Source organism: Syngnathus typhle, linkage group LG2 (assembly GCF_033458585.1).
Source record: "Syngnathus typhle isolate RoL2023-S1 ecotype Sweden linkage group LG2, RoL_Styp_1.0, whole genome shotgun sequence".
NCBI classification, from domain to species: domain Eukaryota; kingdom Metazoa; phylum Chordata; class Actinopteri; order Syngnathiformes; family Syngnathidae; genus Syngnathus; species Syngnathus typhle.
In genome coordinates, this window is record NC_083739.1 from 11,821,792 (window position 1) to 11,842,341 (window position 20,550).

A 20,550-nucleotide genomic window follows, 5' to 3' on the forward strand; every position below is an offset into this window, starting at 1 on the left:
AGAGGACCAAAGTCCGGCTTTTATTTGATGGCATTTCAATCTAGATGTGTTAGGCAACTCAAAACAGAACACATTTTGGTTGAACTTTTCATGTGAGCAAAAGTACCAAAACCCATTTGATGTCTGTTGCTCAGTACAGCAGTAGTTTGTTTTTCTTTACATTCCAAATTGTTGTATTGGGTACGGCCAATGTTTGTGCAACAGCTTTGATTGATTTTGCCTCTTCTCTCAGCTTCAAAAAGTTTGTTTTTCTCCCATAGACAACTTTTTGATGTTTGTGTTTACTAAACAGTAAATGCCGTTTTCACAGGTAAAGCTAAAAACAAACACGATCAAACATTTAGGGAATCAGTCTAAAAGGCAACAAACAATCATTAGTCTCATTCCAATACTTTTGCTTCCATGAAAAGTGGGTGGCTTTGACCCAGAGTTGTTTACCATATCTAGATTTAAATACCATGAAATAAAAGCTGTACTCCCAAACTTTTGTCTCACATCCATCTTTTGATCTGAAACCCATTAATGTCTTCGGTATACAACAATAGAATTTTGGAGGAGACTATATACATATTTGTAAATTTCTTTTAAAGATGGCGGGGAGTTGCACAAGCAATTAAAAGTAGATTTTCCAAAATGTATATAGTTTTCAACACGACCCAACAAGTTGATTGGAGTTGTTGTTGTTAGTGATGTCGAGCAGAAGAGGAAACTTTTCAGTTTTCTATCACTGATAATAAAGCCTTGTGGAACATCACACATTTTTGAGGACACAAGATACCTGAGGTCAAACCAGTATAGGCACGTCTATTGCATCACAATTTTTATCTTCAACCTTTGGTGTCACATTACAAAGTATACTACAAGAACCCCCCTTACACACACACTCACTCAACTAAAGTGATTTATTTTATGGAAAGCAAGTTTTCAGATATGATTTAAAAGCTCTCATTTTAAGGGACGTAATTTATAATGTGATTTAGAACAATGTTATTATCTAACAAAGAAGGAATAAAAGATGTAACATTTAATTTGCACCGAGGCAGTAACTAGTAGATCATGGCCATTTCTTTGATTTCCTGCTCATCAAAGTTGACTGTAAAACCTCTGCAATCTTAATAAAAGGGATTCATTTTAAGGCATGTTAAATTGAAGTAGTCATAACAAAAAAAAACATAATCACAAGAATTCAGGAAAGATGTACAGTTATCCCTCACCACTTTGCGCTTCAACTTTTGTGTCTTCATTATTTTGTGGGGCTTTATCAGAAATGAATGGGAACAACAATTTGCGGCAAGCCACAAAAAGCAGGGGTCTCAAACTCATAGATGAGAGGCTATCAGAGCAAATTTAGATGTCAAGTGAGCCAGACCTGTAAAATCATCACATCAATAACAAGAAGTTTGTGTTTTAATGCAGAGTGAACACTGTGGCACGAAACCTTAATAGGCATTTAGAACTCAAGAAAACTGTATCACACTTTAAAATTGAATTACCTTAAGAACTAATTTTCTCCATGTCTATAATATTGTTAAAATTGACCCGGAACCAAAGTGTAATAAATTAATCGCCTGAAAACACAGTTGATAGGACTATACACCCAATGCAAGTTTTTGTAGCTTGTATTAGTTGTAATTTCTCACACCCAGATTCATCAGGTGAACGGGTTAAACCTCTTAACGTAATCAATCCAGACAAACGTTGAGGGAACCTAGGCCTCCAGTGGGTGCAAAAAAATCAGGAAAAAGATTCATCTTCAATATTACTGATTACAATTAAAACTTGTTATTATTATTTAAGCACAAAAATGGAAAAAGTAGCACATTTAAACACTTTAAACTAATGGCCACTTATCATTTCTATAAATAAAAGTACTAATTAAGCCCACTCTCCTCCTCAAGCTGATTTGTACCTCTGTTGGGGATGAGGCAAATTCAGAGAACTGTGTAAACTTGTTAACATGAACTAAACCTGTGCTATTTAATCATGTTTGACACCTCATGTAATGACAAAAAAGGTGAAGAGTTATTTACAAAATTTCAGCGGTGATGACTTTGCCAGGGCCGGAATACGAAGGTTCCTTGTTACAAAGTTGGGATGCTGTTCTCTGGTGGGTCTAGGCACCGGAACCGCGTTGATAGGTGACGTTTCAATCAGAGGAGGCGTCACACCTCTGATGTCATACTTCCACAGCATGTCCGTTGCCTGTAGTAATGATTGGTCAGCTGTTTATCATGCAACTTTCATATACAGTGTGGTGTAAATTCTACATTGAAGTACCTGGATGGTAAGTCTTGCGTTGTGCCACTTATTTTTGATGGCGGGGGTGAAAAACACATTGATGAGGGCACCGCTGGAATCAACAGGCGGCAACATTCCAGAGGTTGGAGTTACAGCAAACTCACTGCTGCTGCCTTGCAGGAACGTTGCAGTAAAGGGCTCCGGCCTCCTGACAATTTGAATATTCATTGAAATTAGACAGAAGGACAGATAAGGTGACCAGAATGTTAACCCAGTAACTAAGCATATTTATTCTTCCATGATTAGCTGGGCCACATTGATGATCTTAATTTTTAACCGTGGAATGGCTTTTGAGGGAAAATATGTACTGCAGTATTTGGTTCCTAGTATAAGGCATCACCAACCTTTTGGTTACCAAGGCTACCAATTTGATACACACCTCTGAAATAACAAATTTGCCCAAATGACCTTTTAAGTAATTGATGACATTCACCAATGACACCGATCATGTCATTTATTTCTCACAATAATTATCAACAACGAATTAACTTCTACATCACTTCCACAATTAATAGAAAACAAGTCTTAATTTGAAAAAACTGCAATCGAGACAGCAAACATTTGCTTTCAACCTACAGTACATGCAAGAGAGCAAACATACACACCGAGTGGTGCTGGTCAAGTAGAAGCCCAGCGCGGATGTTTGACCAAACTCCGTTACATCTGTGTCCATGACATCATCAACCTGGGGCTCTGTGGCCATGACATCGAGGGAAAACTTCCATATTTGTCCGGACGCATGTCGCACCACTAGAATAGCTGAGAACCTGTACACACATACATACACACGTAAATATGTACATCTTGCATCACGATTGTTAGAAATTGTAGGATGCTGGTGTGTGTGTGTATGTGGGGGCTGTGGTGCACCCCCATATCATTTTCTCACAGCGTGCTAACCCTGGCAAGGTATCGACTCCGCCAGGCACATTAATGCGGCTGCAGATTAAGACAGAGCATGATGAATGAACTCCCTCAACAGGAAGCCAAATGCAATGTTCCAGGCAAACACGAATTGGGCATTTGTGACAGTAATTGTGCTATTTGCAGTGAAATGCTTCAAGGGTTCACAGTTGTAGACATCGTTTGCTTTAAATGTTGTCATTACACAGGTGAATCTAGTATGCACAGAACGGATTCCAGCTGGTTCGTGAAAATCTTCAAAACTGTGGTGGAATTTGAAGGTTGTGTTTTCAAGATTGAAAAGATGGGCGAAGAAAAATGCAAGTAGTTTGTGTGTGGGGTCGGCTTCTTCCACATTCTCTCTTCTGAAGAAATCTCATGTGAAAGCTGGAATGCTGAATGGATTATCAATAAAATGATATTGAATGATGATGTTGAAAAATATGAAATGCTGTCAAATGGTATTGAATGATTTTAAAGTGTAGTGATGAAAATGTGCAATTTGCTAAATTTTGTTCATGTCAAGGACTTTGCCTCAGTTTTTTTTTTTTTTTTTAAAGTCCTCTATCAATAAAACTGAGTTGAGGTGACACAATAATAATGCGTATCAGAACGTTAGGATGACAACATGATGGGAGAAGCTAAAGCGCATTGCTTGGCTCACTGAATAGAACTAATGAACACTGCTTATTTTGCTGATAAAAGTGTCTTCCATCAAATGAGTTGAATGATTTTCAAAGTCATTAATGAAGTCTTATGATGCTTGGAGTAATTGCTATCAAGAGAGTCTTCAATCACCCCAACATTGACATCTTCCTCAGTAAGAAGAAGCAGAGTACAGCGAAAAGGCCCAAAATGAATGCAGACGAGACAGATGAGGCAAAAAACAAATAATGTAGTGTTTATGCAACGTGTCATCTGTTATTGACAAAGCACGAGGACAAACTGATTGAACGCTCTCCCTCCTGCTGTGTGTCTGGATTCTGACAATCTTTTTATGGCTTCGTATTTACTTCTTCACAGAGGGGGGTGGGAGCCAAATCTGCCATCTTTCATCACATATTGAAGGCGTTGATTAATATGAAAATAAGCGTTTACGTTTCAAGCTGTGAGGATATAGTATGAGACTGAATGTTTGTGTGTGTCTGTATCAGTCAAATGGGCGCATAGTTGCCTCCTGTAATTGTGCGTAAAGCATTCGCTGGTGATATTTGTGCCAGCACCTGCATTGCTCGACCGGACTGTGGAGCAGATTGATGGTGAGCGTTACAACGCCGGTCTCGGGGTCCCTCTTCCCAGCTTCGATAGAAGCGGTCAGGCAGTCCACGGTTTCACTTTCAAAACACACCTCACATTGGAAGTCTTCCACAACCACATCGGAAACTGGAAAAGTAAAAAAAATATTGAGTTCTTCTGACCAGCAGAAGGATGGAGATGCAAAATATGGACATGTTAAAAACAGCATATCAAGATGTTAAATTGCTCAGGAATACAAATTAGTAATTTCACTTGGGATCTTGTAAAAACGGGTGTCAAACTCAAGGTCCAGGGGCCCAATCTGACCCACGTATTTTTTTTGTGGCCCACAAAAGTAAATCACATGCATCAACTTCCAGGATTCTAATTAAAATTTGCACCACATTTCACTTTGTCACATGTAATGAATAATAACTCAGCTATTGCAAGCATTTTTTTTCCCTAACTTTAATAGCGGAACACTATTATCTAGACTTGTGTTTTCAAAATCATTATGCCACCTCGTGGATACATCCACTAATTTGTTGTTTATATATAATGACATGATAGAGTACCTAAACTTTTAATGGGTTTTACAGCCCTTTGAGAGAAACCAGACTATAATGTGGCCAGAATGTCACTTTTCACCATAGCTTTTGAAGATTTGTTGACGCAATAATTCCAGCCCTGTAAAGCCTCCGTCGGGGACTTTAAGAAAACACACTATCTGATGCAATATATTGAAATTTTTCTTTTGATCATCAGTGCTCAACAATCAGCATTATTTTCTGCCTATTAGACATTGCTGTGACCTTGACAATTAACATTTGCATGTTCCGGAGAGACATCCCTCCCCTTATTTGAAAGTCAACGTCAGGTCCAAGTCAAACAAAAACAAATTTTACTCCAGTGTTGACAGTCGGTCATGGAAAAAAGATACAGATGCTTGAGAGCCACACCTTCATGTCCACTTGGAGCATTTGACACTAATCCAGTGAGCTGGACATCAAGCCTCTTTTCCAGCTGGCAGCCCACTTCACACTGGAGCACGCAGAGTGGTGAGTAATCAACAGGCGCTTTCACGGGAATCCCACAGAGAGGGTAGATCCAACAGATGGTCGACAGCTTCCTCCTTGCCCTGTTTAATTATGAGTGTGGAGCATGCTTAACGCTTCGCTATTTGTCATTAGTAGCAAGTGAACATATTAAGAGGAGTTTGGGCGTAAAAAGCCGACAAGCGCCATTAAGATTAAAAAAAAAAAAGAGTCAAAGCTACTACTTTTGTATTTCCTGACCTTGCAAAACCAAGTAAGGCCTATGAAATAATGATTTTATTTCAGAAACAAACATGCGACATTTCCATTTTAAGGCCACCATTGTTATTCATTGTTCCTAATGGTAGTGCAGTTTTTAATTGATGTTCAGTAAAAAAATAAATAAAAGAATAGGAAATAGAGATATGACAGCAAGGATGTGTAAATTATGTCATGGCATTAATTTATTCTGGAAAATTATTTGCCCCAATGTCATCACACGTTGTGCCTTATCGAGTTGGACAATTTTACAATTTACGTTACAAGTTGCATCCAAAGTAGAATTCTGTCAGAATGGAAATACTACACACCTTTTTCCGCTCGTAACGTTGTTGAGGGGCGTCATAGAGATGCACAACCAGGCCTGCTGCGGGTCCATAGACTTGGGTGCAAACACAACCGGCACATCCAAACCTCCCCCCTCACTAATCTGTATACCTGCGACAAAAAAATCCAGAGCAAACACTTTTTCCAACTTCCAATATTAACCACACCAATTTATCGCAAGCATTAAAGACAAATAGCCAGCAAAATTTCAGAAGCAACTCAACAACCCTGTCTATGGTATTTTGCATTGTTTGTTAGCGCTGAGCTAAATAGATATCTCATGCAAAGCCTCGTATAATTATTTAAAAAATCCAAGGATGCTTGCTTAAAGGATTTGCTCATGAGCTGCTCGAATGAGTGGTGCGTTGAGTTCACTGCAACCATCCAGCAATGGTATCTCAAGTTTGCCTGCAAGTCAAATTTGCCAAATGTTGGCTCCAACTGTCAAAAAAGTCACGATTCATATCTCACTGCCACAGAAAATATTTATGCTGAAAGGAAGCTCAGGAGTTTCTGACAAATTTGCTGGGATATACACTTATGTATGTAGAAACGCCAAGGCTTGCATTTCTAATGGAAATTCTGACTTGCTGTAGCCATTCAATCGGTAAAGGATTATTTTTTTTGCATTCTCAGAGTGCTTGTTTGAAAAGAGAATCTGTTCTTTAGTCAAATGGAATAAGTAAACAAACCTTCCACTTGACTCAGAGATAGCGAGAACACATTCTTGTCAGGAGTCACAGGAACAAAGTCAGGGGCAGCACTTGGATCTTTATCTGTTACACATACAAATAAAAACAAGGGATGAAGTGATGAAGTAATATATATCTTGTGTGTGTGTCTTTGTGTGTGTGTGCGTATACGTGTATACATGCACATAAGCGCGTGTTTAAGTGGGTGCATGTGAAAGAACAACATTTCTCATGTGACCTGTAAGTGTGATTCCAACTGTGGCTGGATGCTCGGTGGGATTTGTGAAGCGAACGGTTAAAGACTCGCTGGCGCCGACTGTAGAAGAGATGCTCAGAGGTTCCTCTCGTCTGGGTTCGAGACCCCAGCCAAACAACAACACACACCATTGCTGCAACTACCGTGTGAAAGAGGGCAAAAAATAATGTCGGAAAAAGAGCAACTGCCTAAACAAAATTAAAAAAGGCTAAATGCATTAAAATATTGTGCAAATTTTCAGTTGTTTGTTTTCTGTATGAGTCTAAACACCTGAGGGCATGTGAAAGTGATCTTTCCTCCGTGGTTACACTCTCCAAGAGATGATGGAGTGAAGAGGACCCCAAGTTGGCTGGCAGAGTGGGGCTCTACAGTAAGCTGAAACACATACACACACATGATAGATTACATGGAAAACAAAATAAAAACAGTAGTCGAGAACTGTGAGGAGTAGACACAGAGTTCAGTAGAAGAAAGGAAACAAAACAAAAAAAGACTAACAGTGCTCTCCGAGCCCAGTTCCAGCGTGTAGTTCCGAGGGTTAGTGTTGGTCACGTTCACCTTGATTGTATCTGCTGTTGGGTTGACCACCGCAATGAACTGGCGAGTCCACCTAAAATATACATTATAGAGAAAATACAATTCCATTCAAAATTCCCAGTCAAAATGATAAAAGAAACACACCATAGCAAAATATGATCAAGTCTAATCGAGTAGAATAGGAAATCAAGCAATCTGAACCCTTGGTGGGAAGTTTAATGTTTAACGCCATGACAGCGTTTTGACAGCAATAATTATTTGAAATTGGTAAAACTCTACCGTAAATGACCTGAACAAATTCCCTTTTAGAATTTGAAAGTGCTGGTGTTGAAAATTGAAAAATAAAACAATAGCTTGAAAGACCCTCAGCATTTCTAGATCTATGGTGAATATTTTTGCATATTATGCAATAACTGCAGTGTGGTTGTGGCTTTTTGTGCTGCTACCTACTTTCCCAATGGACAGCTAGCTTGTGGTAGTGTCACAACAGCAGAGGGAATAGCATAAAGCTCCAACTGATACCAAAACTCTCCGACTGGTTCAGACTGGAACACCACGCTGGGACAGAACAAACATACAAACAAAAAAGTGATAATGACTATACTGTTCTGGAAAATATTACAAGTGATATAAATTTACCATGACATGTTCTGTGACCACGCTCATAAAAAAAACAAAAAAAAAAAAACACTTTACAGCCTATAACAAAGATAATGACATTTAAACTTGCATGGCATTCATTTATTACAAAAGAAATGCGCCAAACACCCTTCAAGTTGAGAGCTGTCTACCACCTAGGCCATGTTAATAAATTGCTGATGCTTCTACAGAGACCACAAATACTTTGAGCAGAGGTATGAAAATCCAAAAGTGAAACTCCAAACCTGCCTCTGGTCTTCCCAACTTTTACTGGAGAAAATGTGACTTTGTAGGTCAGCGTTTCTTGTGGGGGGATGAAAACCCAGTCCGCTCCACACAAATCATCTCCTCCCAGGTCCACGTTGAGCATGAGGAGCTCTTCTCCCGGGTTACTGACAGGGATCTCTATGGCGACGGAGCTCTGGAGAGCGTTAACATGGCAAAGAGATATTCAGGATTTGCATCAATTTCAATACTCAGATGTCAGACAGGAAAGAAAGGCAGTGAGTATGTTGAGCTTACTTGAACAGTGCACTGAACATTAAAGGTGTTCACTGGTGCCTCTGGTTCACAAGTTATTTCAAGAGTGTAGAACACCTCATAGTGCCCAACGGTATTCACTGAAAGGGAATTGCACAAGTGGCAAAGAAATCACACTTTGCACTGAAGTAGAGGTGCCAACATTTGTCGCGAGGAAAATTAGAACATGTTCTAAATTCCCCTGCAACAAAAAAGGATTTAGCGGCTCATCAATTTACAAAAAAATTACCTTTGTTAGCATTTCCCACATCCGGCTGATCAATCTCAACAAATGATACATAACCTGTGGGAAACATTTTAACATTCTTTGCCTCTTTAATTTCCTTGAATCAAATTCTATTCAAAAGTAGCAATGGAAGTAAACATCACCTGATAACTCTCCTCGTTTCCGTGGCGACACAGCTAAGGTGTACAGAGTGCTTTGACCAGGTGGAACTTTTAGGGATGAATTGCCACTGATAATAGATAGGTCTGTCACCACCTATACACAAACACACACGCGCGCACACACACACACACACACACACAAACACACACACGGGTTCACAAATGAATGAGGCTCCCCTATTTCACAATCTGCTGCATGGGTTTAATTGACCAACCTGAAGCAAGACTGCGTTCCGACTGTAGTTGGGGACACTCAGCTGTCTGTGAGTGGTCTTGCCCACAGGACATCGTAGTACAAGGTACTCCACAGGCAGGGGGCGCTCACCCACTCCTCGAATAGTGAAGACATGATCCACCCCGTTGAGGCTGTTATGCAAAGACAGCTTCCCCTATAAGAGTACAAATTAGGATGATCTCTTTTATCCATTTTGTCAATTCAAAGAACTACTGGGAAAAATAGTATCTCTCTTTATGCACAGATTTACTGAAGTGTTGAATCTAGACCTGTTTAATATATGAATAAAAATCATCATTTTCAGATCAATTTGATGAAATCTGATCATTTCCCAAGGCATTTCCCGGGACCTTAGACTGGTTACCTCCCCATCAGAGGGCACATATTGACACAGGCAACCTTTCAGTCCATCAATGAATATGAAAGCATATAAAATGGTGTAAAGAGGACATAATTCAAGAATTGAAGTACACAAAAGAGGAAGGTAAAACAAACCATGACAACGCATTGTGTCGTTGGATGAAAAGTGAGAGGGTAACAAGCTCTTGTTCCGGCTGGTACAATCAAAACCTTGGGGCCAAAGAAGCCTTCACCACACAACTCAGCCTTCAAGGTCCAATCTTGGTGGGTCTCATTTTGCTACAAGAAATGGGAAACCATGATACACGTTCTCTTTCACTTTTTCAAATTAAACATGAGCATCGCAGAGAAATGTGGGTTGTTAGATTAACAACTCACCAGAGGGATATCTTGTGTGACTGGATGCTGTGCAGGCGAACTGAAGTCCAAATGAACAGATCCTCTCTGAGTTAACAAATATTATAAAATTGTGATTAACATTAAAGTACCGCCATCAAAATCCGGTAATCGCTCATATGTTTGTGCATCACGATTCATAAACTCATCAACCGTTTATTGTAAATGGTCATGTGAAATGAGTCTGAAATGACACTCTACAGTTTTGGGAGTATGATTGTGGTTTCATGCATCAATTCTAATTATTTTGGCGATGCATCATTTTTTTTCACTATTCATGACGGAGCTCGGTCATACTGTATAGTTTAACATGAAAATGTCAGTTTCTTCATTTTGATGCTGAACTGCTTTTAATAAAAGGAAACATCGCTCACTCGTTGCCAAGGTGACATGGCCAAGGCCATTTCTAAGGTCATTTTGTTCGGCTCCTCAATTTACAAATCAGACTTTACCACCAGCAACGTGGCTACTTTTTACACATTTGGAAAAGCTCCTGATTAAGTCCATATCTACCGGCGAGGTGACCAGCGCCTCCATCAAGTAGACTCTGGTGTCAAAGCAGGACTTCAGAATGATCTGACATGAGAACTGTCCTACTGTGTCCGCCTTGAACCGCAAGGGGATCTCCACACAATCGTCATCTAGATGGACAAACAATGACATCGTTCAACTGAAGGGAAAACGGGTGTGTAAAATAACAACTGCATAGTATCGTTGGCTTTAACAAAGTTCACAATACAATTCATATGTGCCATGTGTGTACCTGTAGGATTCCTCCATATGTTGGTCTCTTTCTTTATGGGCATCGTAACACTGCTGGGTACAGTAAAGTATCGAGGCAATGAAGCCTCCATGCTGTACACTACCCCGTTTTTGTAATCAACGTCTTTCATTTGGCTCTATTGGAAGGGAAGACGTCAGGTCAATCAGGCAAGTGGGTAGTTGAGAGTGATCACATGCCCTTTTGCATTGCATTGTGTTGATCTAGTAATTGTTTCTATCATTGCAATTTGCTTGGGCGGATTTTAAAGTCCCCACTGCTCAAGGGTGAATAGAATATGTGTGTACCTGCTTTTTAGAAAGCATGCATGCTGCCATGCTTGCCCTCACACTGCTGCTATGCAAAGTGAAAGTCAGCATTCGTCTCTGGAGTTCAATGGCAGTCATTCTGTGTTGCGCCCACATGGATAGGGCGTTTTCCCAGGACGAATTGATCAGGGGTAGGCGGATGTGCTCCTCGCACGTCTTTCCGACGGTGCAGCGCAGGCGCAGGGCTGACACAAAGCCACTCGAGCCCACTGGTGAGGGAAATACACTGATGAGATTTTCTGACTGCAAGAATAGAAGAGCTAGCAGAATGATCCAGTGCAGAGGTACTTCACTGCAACAAACAAATTGGGCTCTATTTTCGAACGTGCACACTGCGTAAAAACTGCCGCATCTTGTTTTTTTGTTTCAGGGCAAGTCTACTTTACTGTGATTGGGCATTTGGCTGACCACGCTACACCATGCTGACCTTCCACCTGTAAGTGGTTCCGCAATGTGGACCGCGCACCTCACCTGTGCTGAATTGAAAAGGAATGAGAGAAGCCGCTTCAATTGTTTGGGAAACAAGTTGGCTGTGTTCACTCCCACAGCGGCGCAAACGTCCCTTTCTACCTGTGCTTGTCTATGAAAATAGAAAACTCCACCCATTTGCAGTCAGACTGCTCTTTGCGCTAGACTTGCACTGGGCCAAAAAATGAAAGATTATCTGATATTTGTAGTGTTTAGGCCAGATGTACTCAGTCTTAAATAGTGGGAGATAATTTCTAGATTGTGCGGGTGTAATGTGATCTGCCCATTCTGCATAATGTTGCATTGTCACCATACACAGAAAAAAAAACCAGGATGCCTGCATTTCAAAAATGTACACACAAGCATAGAAGTTCTCCTTGAGGCTTCTCATTTGGCTCGCCAGAGGTTTTCTGTCGATCACTTACCGCAGTTCCCAGGGATGGTGAATATGTTTGAACTGTGCCTAACTCTGAGAGGGGAAGGTAGAGGCAAGTCTGCAGTTGCCTTCACCAGGTAGACCATATCACCGACCTGGAGAAACACATCCACTTGTTGTGAATACATTTTCCTGTCTGCACTTGACAGTATGAACTTTCTGTGAGCTCAATCAGAGCTTTGAGATTTCATTAAGACAATTATTTTCCATAGCTAATGCCTTTGCGGGGATTGAACTCATTTGCATACAGTGACATACAATTGTAATCATTTGGATTTTATTCAATCATGATGACAATGATACTTTTTTTAAATTACTCAAATCCAATGTTTTTTAAGCACAACAGTGGTAAGAATAAACACTAAAACACCAATCTAGTTTTGTTAAAATAGGAGCCCCGCGTCGATATAGACAGACACACAAATGCATACAACCCTGACCTGGGGACAAATAAGCAACACAACGCAATACTTGGCTCCTGGAGAGAAGGGAAGGAAGTGGAGGTTGAGTATGTCAGACTGGCCGGACTTCAGACTAACACTGCTCACTGTGCTGATGAACTCGCTGCCATCACCGTCTGCAGAAGACACACAAACATGCATCACACTCGCACGCAATTGTGCACCGGTAAACTGCCATCCAAGCCCTTTCCTGCCATGTCTTCATGACAGCTCCTCTGTGAAGGGTTCTTCTCATTCCTGAAACAAAGTCAAACGGAAGTGGGTTTCATCCGTACAGAAGACAGAAGCACATGTGTGCACAAATGCTGGGCTGGCGTTACTTGACTTTGAAGGATGCCTGCTGTATGAGACTTGTGGTTTCCTTTTCTGATTCCAACGGGTTAACTGTCGACTCTATCAGCATCACCCTAAATAAGCAGACAGTCTCAATTGTGTCAACAATTAGCAGAAAGCCAGATTGCTTCCACAAATCCAGTCACTTACTTGAATTGAGTTTCCGTATTAAATGTGTTTATTATTGGAAGTTTAATCAGTTTTAGAAGATAGCAAGGAGTCTTGCACTTGACACTTTCCTGAGAAGAAAGGTGGATACTTCAAGTAAGTCGCAATAATCTCTTGTGCTGTGTTACGTAGTTGATAAATACCATGAAAGGAACAATATGAATGCGTTGTTACCAAGTGAATTCTGAATTCATCCACCAGAAATCCTCGAAAAAATTGTTTGAATAGAGCACGGGTTCTTAAGTTGTTTGCATGCCTTACATGTTATGAAAATGAAAAAAGGATGTATTTTGTTGGGACAAATCGTGATCCTTTTAAAGTTGTTTGATTCAAAGATCTAGATGTAATATATAAAGGTTTAACAGGGGAAGAAAAACACATTTTAACAACGAATTTCAACAGTACAATGTTATTCCCATTATATTACACATTTTATTTTGGACAAAGCACTGACTATTCTTTAAAAATATACATACACATACATATATACCCTATATGTTCCTAAAGAGCAGTGCTTCTCAAATAGTGGGGCGCGCCCCCCTTGGGGGGCGCGGTGCTATTCCTGGGGGGGCGCGTGTGACCCTGGGGAACAGGCTTTTTTTGGCAGTACTAGAATAAAGTGTAATTGCGCGTTTACTACAGCAGGGGGCAGTGGCGCTCTCATTGTTACTTCTGTCACGTTTGCGACAAGCAACATTTTACGACTTACAAGACAAGTTAGGATAGTCACGGTGGGGAGGGGGGGCGCGAATAGTTTTCTTCTTGCCAGGGGGGGGCGTAACAGAAAATAATTGAGAAGCACTGCTAAAGAGGAAGTCACAACTCTTTTTTTTTTTTTTTACAATACGTTGTATGTGCCCCCACTAGTTTAGATTCATTCTGATTGATATTGTTTTTGTAGAATATGAGTTAAGCAGCAAAATTGACCGTTTTTTTATCCACCTCGAGGGGTAGCCATTTTGCCACTTGCTTTGACTCAAAATAACATCACAGTTGCCAAGTCTTAGGTCGCAACCAGTCCTAGCTGGTGATTTGTTGGAACCTGAGACCTGGCAATTGTCATGTCACACAGTCAACAGCAAATGGCAAAATGGCTGCCCCCTGAGATGAATAAAAATAGGTGGATTCGCAATCAGAACAAATCCATTTTGACTAGTTGAGCTGCACAGAACATACGGGGATTGACTTCCTCTTTAAAAACATTATTCAAGCAGTGCTGTCTTTTATATATGTGTACATGTCGCAATTATGCCAAGACTTGTTGATCAAAACTAATTTAGGGAGGAGTGATTGGTTTAGCATTTGTTTTATTAGCGCACTGGTAACCCCCAAGCTCCAGTGCACACCCCCCCATGGGTCTGGGGACCCCAATTTGAGAAATACTGATTATTGAATTTATCGATAAAGCTCCAGTATAATAACGCTGTCAAAGCTGAGAGACTCACTGTGGGTGTGATCTGACTAACACACGTGTTGATTTTGAACGTCAAAGTGACGCCATGCAGACCAGATGTTGAACTAGAGATGAGCAGTAGGACGGCTTCCTTAGGCTGCAGGAATGAACAGGAGTACTGCACCGTCAAATCAGTGCTGGCGCTGTCAAAACAACAGACAGTCTTAGATAACACACCCTCTGCTTTAAAGGAATGATTTTGTCCTTAAATATTAAATCCAGATATCAAAAGCTTTTATAGGTCAAATATAAAATCCCAGAATGGAAATATCTCAAAATCCTGATCTGGCTTTTTTTTTTTTAATTAAAAATACATTTAAGGACACATGAAGCCATTTCTGTTTAAACTTTTGCCATTGAGAAGTGTTATTTTTAAATTGCATCGACTATTTAGGGAAACAAACAAAAACAGAAGATGTCTAATCATTTCCACGACTGTTATTGGGATATCACACACAAAAGTTTACAATTTAAAATGTCAGATCAATATTGTTTTGAGCTACAACCAATCATTGGTTTGTGCTATTTGGAGTTCTCATTTACTTTGGAGGAATGGTGACAGCAGAGCCATCGGGCAGGGAGAACAGGCTGGCATCTTGTCCGAGAATGATGGTTCGGTATTTGACCGGTGAAGTTGATGGGTTTTTCAAATGCACCTGTAATACACAAACCAGACGCATGCAAACAGTCTGTATAATGCTGCAAGAGGAAAAAAAAAACAAGAAAATTTTTTAATAAACTTCATCTAGCCACTTATTTACTAATGAAGCAATATTCCATAGATCTTGGACAACCTCTATTTTGTTAAGTATTTTTATGTTTGGAATCCTGTTCAGTCTATATCGGGAAATGTTTAAAATTTAACAAGCATTAAAACATCTACATCGAAATCTTTGGCGTGTTCTAGTAGATACGTTTTTTCTCATTCTGAAAATGTATTGGTTGTAAAATGTTTGATTTTTCTTTTGCAAGGGAATCTATGATGAGTTTCTGCTTCAATAAAGAAAGAGAAAATATTGTCATAAGATGCACAGTATTTAGTTTTCTTAATTTGTCCAATGACCCAAAGATTTACTCTGGATATTTGCTGTAATTATTGGAAATTAATATTTTTCAAGATTCAAGCCCTGGAGCTTAGTTCCAGGAAATGGAAACTAATTTATACATATCCTTTATTTCTCCATTTTTTCAGGCAAAACTACACAGGTTCATCGTAACTGTAACTTGACCATGCTTTATATTCCATCTGAAGTTTCTTCTTCGTTTCCCTCCTAAGCATGTAAATCAATTTATATCCCTGATGTTTATGTTCCATAGCAGCTACACTTTTGTAGCCTCAAGCAAGCCATTTGCATTATTGCGCAATAATAGTAGGCGTGACTGTATAATATTATTGTGTGTTACCTGCTTGCTCAAAGTTCTGTGCAGTTTTCCAGAGAGAGTAATGGTGTTTACAGGCTGGTACTGAGGCAGCCTCTCATACAAATGAACACACAGCATCAGCATTTGCACCGGGTTGGGATCTGACAAGTCTGTGGGCTGCATGCACAAAGTCACTCATAACATATTATACTTGGGTCGCAAAGAATATCAAGATTCTGCATACACTTCTTCAAATGCCAGGTTTGTGCGATATAAAAAAATAAGAATAAATGCTTTCAATGCTTATAAATTGGGGACCAAGCTAATTTCTGTACAATGACAGAAGCCCAATAAGAATAAAAGACAACTAATATCTCCCAATTGCATGAGAGAAAATTGTCTTCTCAATTAATTTGCACATGTCAAATTAATACTAAATTGATTTATCTTGGCCTCATTTTTAATATCACAACACTTGGCATTTGAACAGCAGCACGTAGACTTTATACAGCCAGTCTTAAAATTGTGTTATTGGTGGAACACACATTAATTTGCCTATCAGCAGAATTACACAAGAGTGGGGAAAATATCAAACACGTAAAATCAAGAATTAATATGGTGCATGATTAATTGTTGTTTTAGCTCAAGTTATGCTATCTAGATAATCACATATCATCAAGCTGACATTCCTTAAATAAAGTAACCCCTTGTAATCAAGCAGTAATTGAAGGCATTAAAGCAAAATGGCCACGGTTACGGAATGGTACCTGCAGATCCATGTTGAGAGAAAGCATGGTTAAGGCCTGGACAATAATGATGTTGTTATGCAGAATCTGCCCCATGCTGGGATTTGTGATGTACATCCTCTGAAAGTGGCTGGAGACCTCAATACATCAAGAAAAATTGACCGTGCTTTTAATTTGGGGCAGCAGTGACATAAACCTTTGATAAATTTGTTCATGAAGGCATTCTCGCCTTGGAAAAAATTGTACACCAACACTTACTGACCAGGTATGGGCAATAGGCAGCCAGCAACGCAGCAAGTACCAGTCCGTCCATTAAGTCCAAGTCAAAATTGACAATCCAGCGTACTGGCGGGACAGTACCTGACATCGAAAGGAACTCACCAATCAATAAAACACATCTGGGGAAAAGATGCCATCAATCCACAAGGACGTGGTTTAATGAGCAAGATTAGAAATGCTCGTACTACCTGAAGTCCACACTATGTCCCTCATGTGACGATAGTTTGAATTAAGCCATGAGAGAACCAGGAGCTCGTGGCGAGAGTAGAGGTTACTGGGCAGTGAGTGGATGCTGAGGATTCCGCCTTCATCTTCCTGATTTTGCTCATTAGTTAGGTTGGGACGGCACTCTGACACGCGGCGCAACACCAAGACCTGGGTGACATGGTTCATGCACAAAACCGCAATCACTCCTTTGAGTAACTTATGTACCTAAATGTTACGATTGGAAATATTTGACAACCCAACAAAATGGAACGCAAATGAAAAACATTACCACCTTGTATATTTGCAGGAGAAAATCGGTCCAGCATCGTTTGCTCAGAGACTCATAGTCAACAGTGTTATAGTCCACACCTGGCTGTTTCTTCTCAGTCTAAAACACACACAGGCATATATTATGTATGAATATCATATCAATATGGGGCTTTTAATGATTTGTTTTGGTTAATTTTTTTATTGTACTGTTGAAGCCAATAGTTGAGTGAGGGTGCGTACAATATACCTGTAAGGTGCACCAGTGTTTGAACTCCAGCACATCCAGTAGGTATTCAGCTTGGATGTGACTCAAACAAGCTCCTTGTACTCTGAGCACAGAATTAAACATTGTGGCCAAAAAGCTTCCAAAACAAATCACTTCAGCTAAAAATTCATTCATGTTGCATTTTAGTTTTGGAACAAAGAGAAAATGTAGAGTCACCTTCACCAAACTATCTCGAGTAACGGTTAAGATTAACCCTAATACTGTTGTATGTACCACATGCACTCGGGCTGTCTGATCCGCTTGGGGGCCAGCGCCTGTTAATGACGTCACGCTATATGATTGGCTGAATTGAATGAAGTTTTACCCCCAACTTGTGTGAAGATGCTCAACAGGTATGTTAACTAGTGTTGCAACATGAGCTTACCTGAGAAAAGCAAAAATGGCCTCATGTTGTTGGAGCAGCTGCAGAGTGCGCTGGTGCAAATCTGTGGAAAATGTCTGACAGTGAGAAATGTTGGGAATCTGTCTGCCCGCCAGATGATGAATCATCTCCACTGCAGACCTAGATAATTAAATAAAAAATATATATATTACAAAACATACAAGTTTTAAATCCACAACCAAGCATAAGGTGCTTTTTTATGATTTATGCCAATGTATCATACCTGGGGTCTTTTTTTTGGCTGACTCCCTGTGTCTGGCCGTCAGGATTATTGACTTCATCTTCTGACACAATTCTAAAGAAGCAAACAAGGTATTTAACTGACAAACACAACTATATGTATGGGTGTATCTAACAAACCTTCTGAGTGTGACTGGTATCGTGATGGGGTGTGGCCCAGTCACCCAGCCAAAGAAGCTAAACCACCTCTCCAATGCGAGTAAAACATGCTGGAAATATTGGCCCTCCGTTGATGTTGCAGCAGGGAACAGTGGCACAGCGATGTCAGACTGCGGGGTCTCTGTGTTCGGTAAACTTTGGCTGCTGCTCTGACTCCCACTGTCGCTTTGTTCAAAGGAGTCTAAACGAGAATATTTTGGCTGAGTTGGACAATCAACAACACCACAACATTACATTTATCAATTAACCAGGGGCTTTTTATAACCTGCTGATGAGGTTTTGGATATTGAGCTGATGGCGTCAAACAAGGAGGACGATGACGTTGGGTCAGATCCAAGACTTGGTGTGTGATGTGTGATGGTTTCAAGAACTGCTGCCCCTAAATGGCAATAACCCAAATAGAGAAAAAGTGAATAGCTTGCCTGAGAAGACGCAGGTGGCACCCACTCGTAAATGCGGATGCGTGCGTTTGTATTTGTGTGAGTGTGTCTGTGATACAGTACCAGCCCTGAGAACTATTTGTTGCCTGGAGCGTTGAAGAGCCATTTGGGGCCACACAGTCAACAAACAATTGTCACTTGTGGCACATAACCTGACCTTGAATCTGCAACATACACATTCCATTCAAACAAAGACAAATAAATACCTTGTCAACTGACCACAAAATAACAGCTCCAAAATCATTTCACCGCTACTTGGATTCAGGAGAATATTATTTCTGTTGTTGTGGAGATAAATTGTGGTCTCTCCTATGTTTGCAAATACTTGATGAAAGTTAACAAATAGTGTTTCTTTGAATTTACCAAATTCCAATCACCAATCTAAATTGGTCATGGTCATGGTTATTTTTGATATGGTTATGGAAATTACCAGCTGTATGGAGTTATTTGTATAATAACTTGATATGATACAAACAGTATCTCACATAAGTACATCCCGCATTTTTGAACAGATTTTATCATCTTTTTATTGGACAACATGGTGGAAATGGGAGCCGCACAATTCCTCCCTTTCTTCCTTCCTTATATAATGTGTAATTGTTTTCAATAATGTCCGTTGTAAAAATATATTTACAAGACTGTGAAAGGTATTTTCACTTTTCAAGATACCGTACCAGGATGTAGTTACCTGTTGTTTAGGTGGTCAGTGAAGGTAATGCTTGTGCGAATGGACAGAGTCACCGCAGAAAAAAAAGACACTCGACAGGTCAGTGAGTTCACACTTGCTGCCTGGTATGGATGAGTGACGGGTTGATTATTTCAAGAGTGCAAGCAAAATAGTGTAAATCTGATCAGTCAAAACCCTACCTGGTCTTGGAGGGGGATGATGTTACCTTCTGGGAAGGAGATACAGAATGGCTGCACCTTAGTTCCGTCCTCCAGATCCACCTCATCTATCTCAGCTGTTAAAGTGGTTCCACTGCAGAGAAGATATTGAAAGTCTGCGTTAGTGGAAAGTAACGTTGCACTGAACATGTCAAAAAAACGTTTTCATCCATTTTCTATCGTGCTTATCCTCATTAGGTTCGCAGGTCAGCTGGAGCGAATTCAAGTTCAGTTTGGGCTACATCTTGGACTGGCAGGTTCTTGCCTTTTTTATTTTTTTTGCCTGACTGACTTTTGCTAGTTTTAAAAAAACAGTACTACGTTTGCTTAAGTATAAAGAATGGTTCATGCTTTGAAATTCTATGTGTGTGGGTGTGTGTGGGGTGCGATGTAAGGAAGAGGGTTCATTAAAATTCTGTCACAGTTACAAATTCCCACACTTTTGCTGGAACATGAGCACAGGAACATGGGAGTCTGTGAGTTTTTCCTTGCCCTCCTGGGAGTTAAGATCAGGGGATGTCCAGAATAATTGTCGATATAAATTGTCTATATAACTTAATTTGATTTGACAACATACGCTATGCAGGCTCCAAGCCTGTCCAGACGTTGCCCACCCCCGTGCCATCTGTGCCGATGTTCAGCCGACTTAAAACGGTGGCAGGTATGAAATGACTTTCATTTAACATGATTTAGAATGTGAATAATTAATTCGGATGAGCCACAGCTACCACATTATTTCTTTAGTTTACCTAAGCTACTTTGAAAAT

General features: G+C 40.1%; 1 protein-coding gene across 1 annotated transcript in view; it reads right to left on the reverse strand.

Annotated features, from left to right (window-relative positions):
• Window positions 1–1,784: 1,784 nt before the first annotated feature.
• Window positions 1,785–20,550, reverse strand: part of LOC133149981 (cilia- and flagella-associated protein 47-like) — a 28,565-nt gene continuing 9,799 nt past the window's right edge. The window contains exons 27-65 of the mRNA XM_061272229.1: window positions 19,766–19,877; window positions 19,587–19,687; window positions 18,962–19,062; window positions 18,420–18,639; window positions 18,283–18,354; window positions 18,042–18,179; window positions 17,639–17,720; window positions 17,414–17,509; window positions 17,103–17,289; window positions 16,898–16,995; window positions 16,657–16,773; window positions 15,932–16,066; window positions 15,071–15,183; window positions 14,520–14,670; window positions 13,057–13,145; window positions 12,894–12,980; window positions 12,553–12,763; window positions 12,105–12,207; window positions 11,188–11,417; window positions 10,883–11,018; window positions 10,633–10,760; window positions 10,102–10,167; window positions 9,859–10,002; window positions 9,344–9,517; window positions 9,111–9,222; window positions 8,971–9,024; window positions 8,724–8,821; window positions 8,447–8,622; window positions 8,013–8,120; window positions 7,524–7,635; window positions 7,296–7,400; window positions 7,008–7,164; window positions 6,770–6,853; window positions 6,062–6,188; window positions 5,397–5,575; window positions 4,425–4,584; window positions 2,904–3,065; window positions 2,278–2,446; window positions 1,785–2,202 (exon numbers count right to left, since the gene is read on the reverse strand). Of these exons, the coding sequence (XP_061128213.1) occupies window positions 2,023–2,202; window positions 2,278–2,446; window positions 2,904–3,065; window positions 4,425–4,584; window positions 5,397–5,575; window positions 6,062–6,188; window positions 6,770–6,853; window positions 7,008–7,164; window positions 7,296–7,400; window positions 7,524–7,635; window positions 8,013–8,120; window positions 8,447–8,622; window positions 8,724–8,821; window positions 8,971–9,024; window positions 9,111–9,222; window positions 9,344–9,517; window positions 9,859–10,002; window positions 10,102–10,167; window positions 10,633–10,760; window positions 10,883–11,018; window positions 11,188–11,417; window positions 12,105–12,207; window positions 12,553–12,763; window positions 12,894–12,980; window positions 13,057–13,145; window positions 14,520–14,670; window positions 15,071–15,183; window positions 15,932–16,066; window positions 16,657–16,773; window positions 16,898–16,995; window positions 17,103–17,289; window positions 17,414–17,509; window positions 17,639–17,720; window positions 18,042–18,179; window positions 18,283–18,354; window positions 18,420–18,639; window positions 18,962–19,062; window positions 19,587–19,687; window positions 19,766–19,877 (5,074 nt within the window). The 3' untranslated portion in view covers window positions 1,785–2,022. The remainder of the gene's footprint in view (window positions 2,203–2,277; window positions 2,447–2,903; window positions 3,066–4,424; window positions 4,585–5,396; window positions 5,576–6,061; window positions 6,189–6,769; window positions 6,854–7,007; window positions 7,165–7,295; window positions 7,401–7,523; window positions 7,636–8,012; window positions 8,121–8,446; window positions 8,623–8,723; window positions 8,822–8,970; window positions 9,025–9,110; window positions 9,223–9,343; window positions 9,518–9,858; window positions 10,003–10,101; window positions 10,168–10,632; window positions 10,761–10,882; window positions 11,019–11,187; window positions 11,418–12,104; window positions 12,208–12,552; window positions 12,764–12,893; window positions 12,981–13,056; window positions 13,146–14,519; window positions 14,671–15,070; window positions 15,184–15,931; window positions 16,067–16,656; window positions 16,774–16,897; window positions 16,996–17,102; window positions 17,290–17,413; window positions 17,510–17,638; window positions 17,721–18,041; window positions 18,180–18,282; window positions 18,355–18,419; window positions 18,640–18,961; window positions 19,063–19,586; window positions 19,688–19,765; window positions 19,878–20,550) is intronic.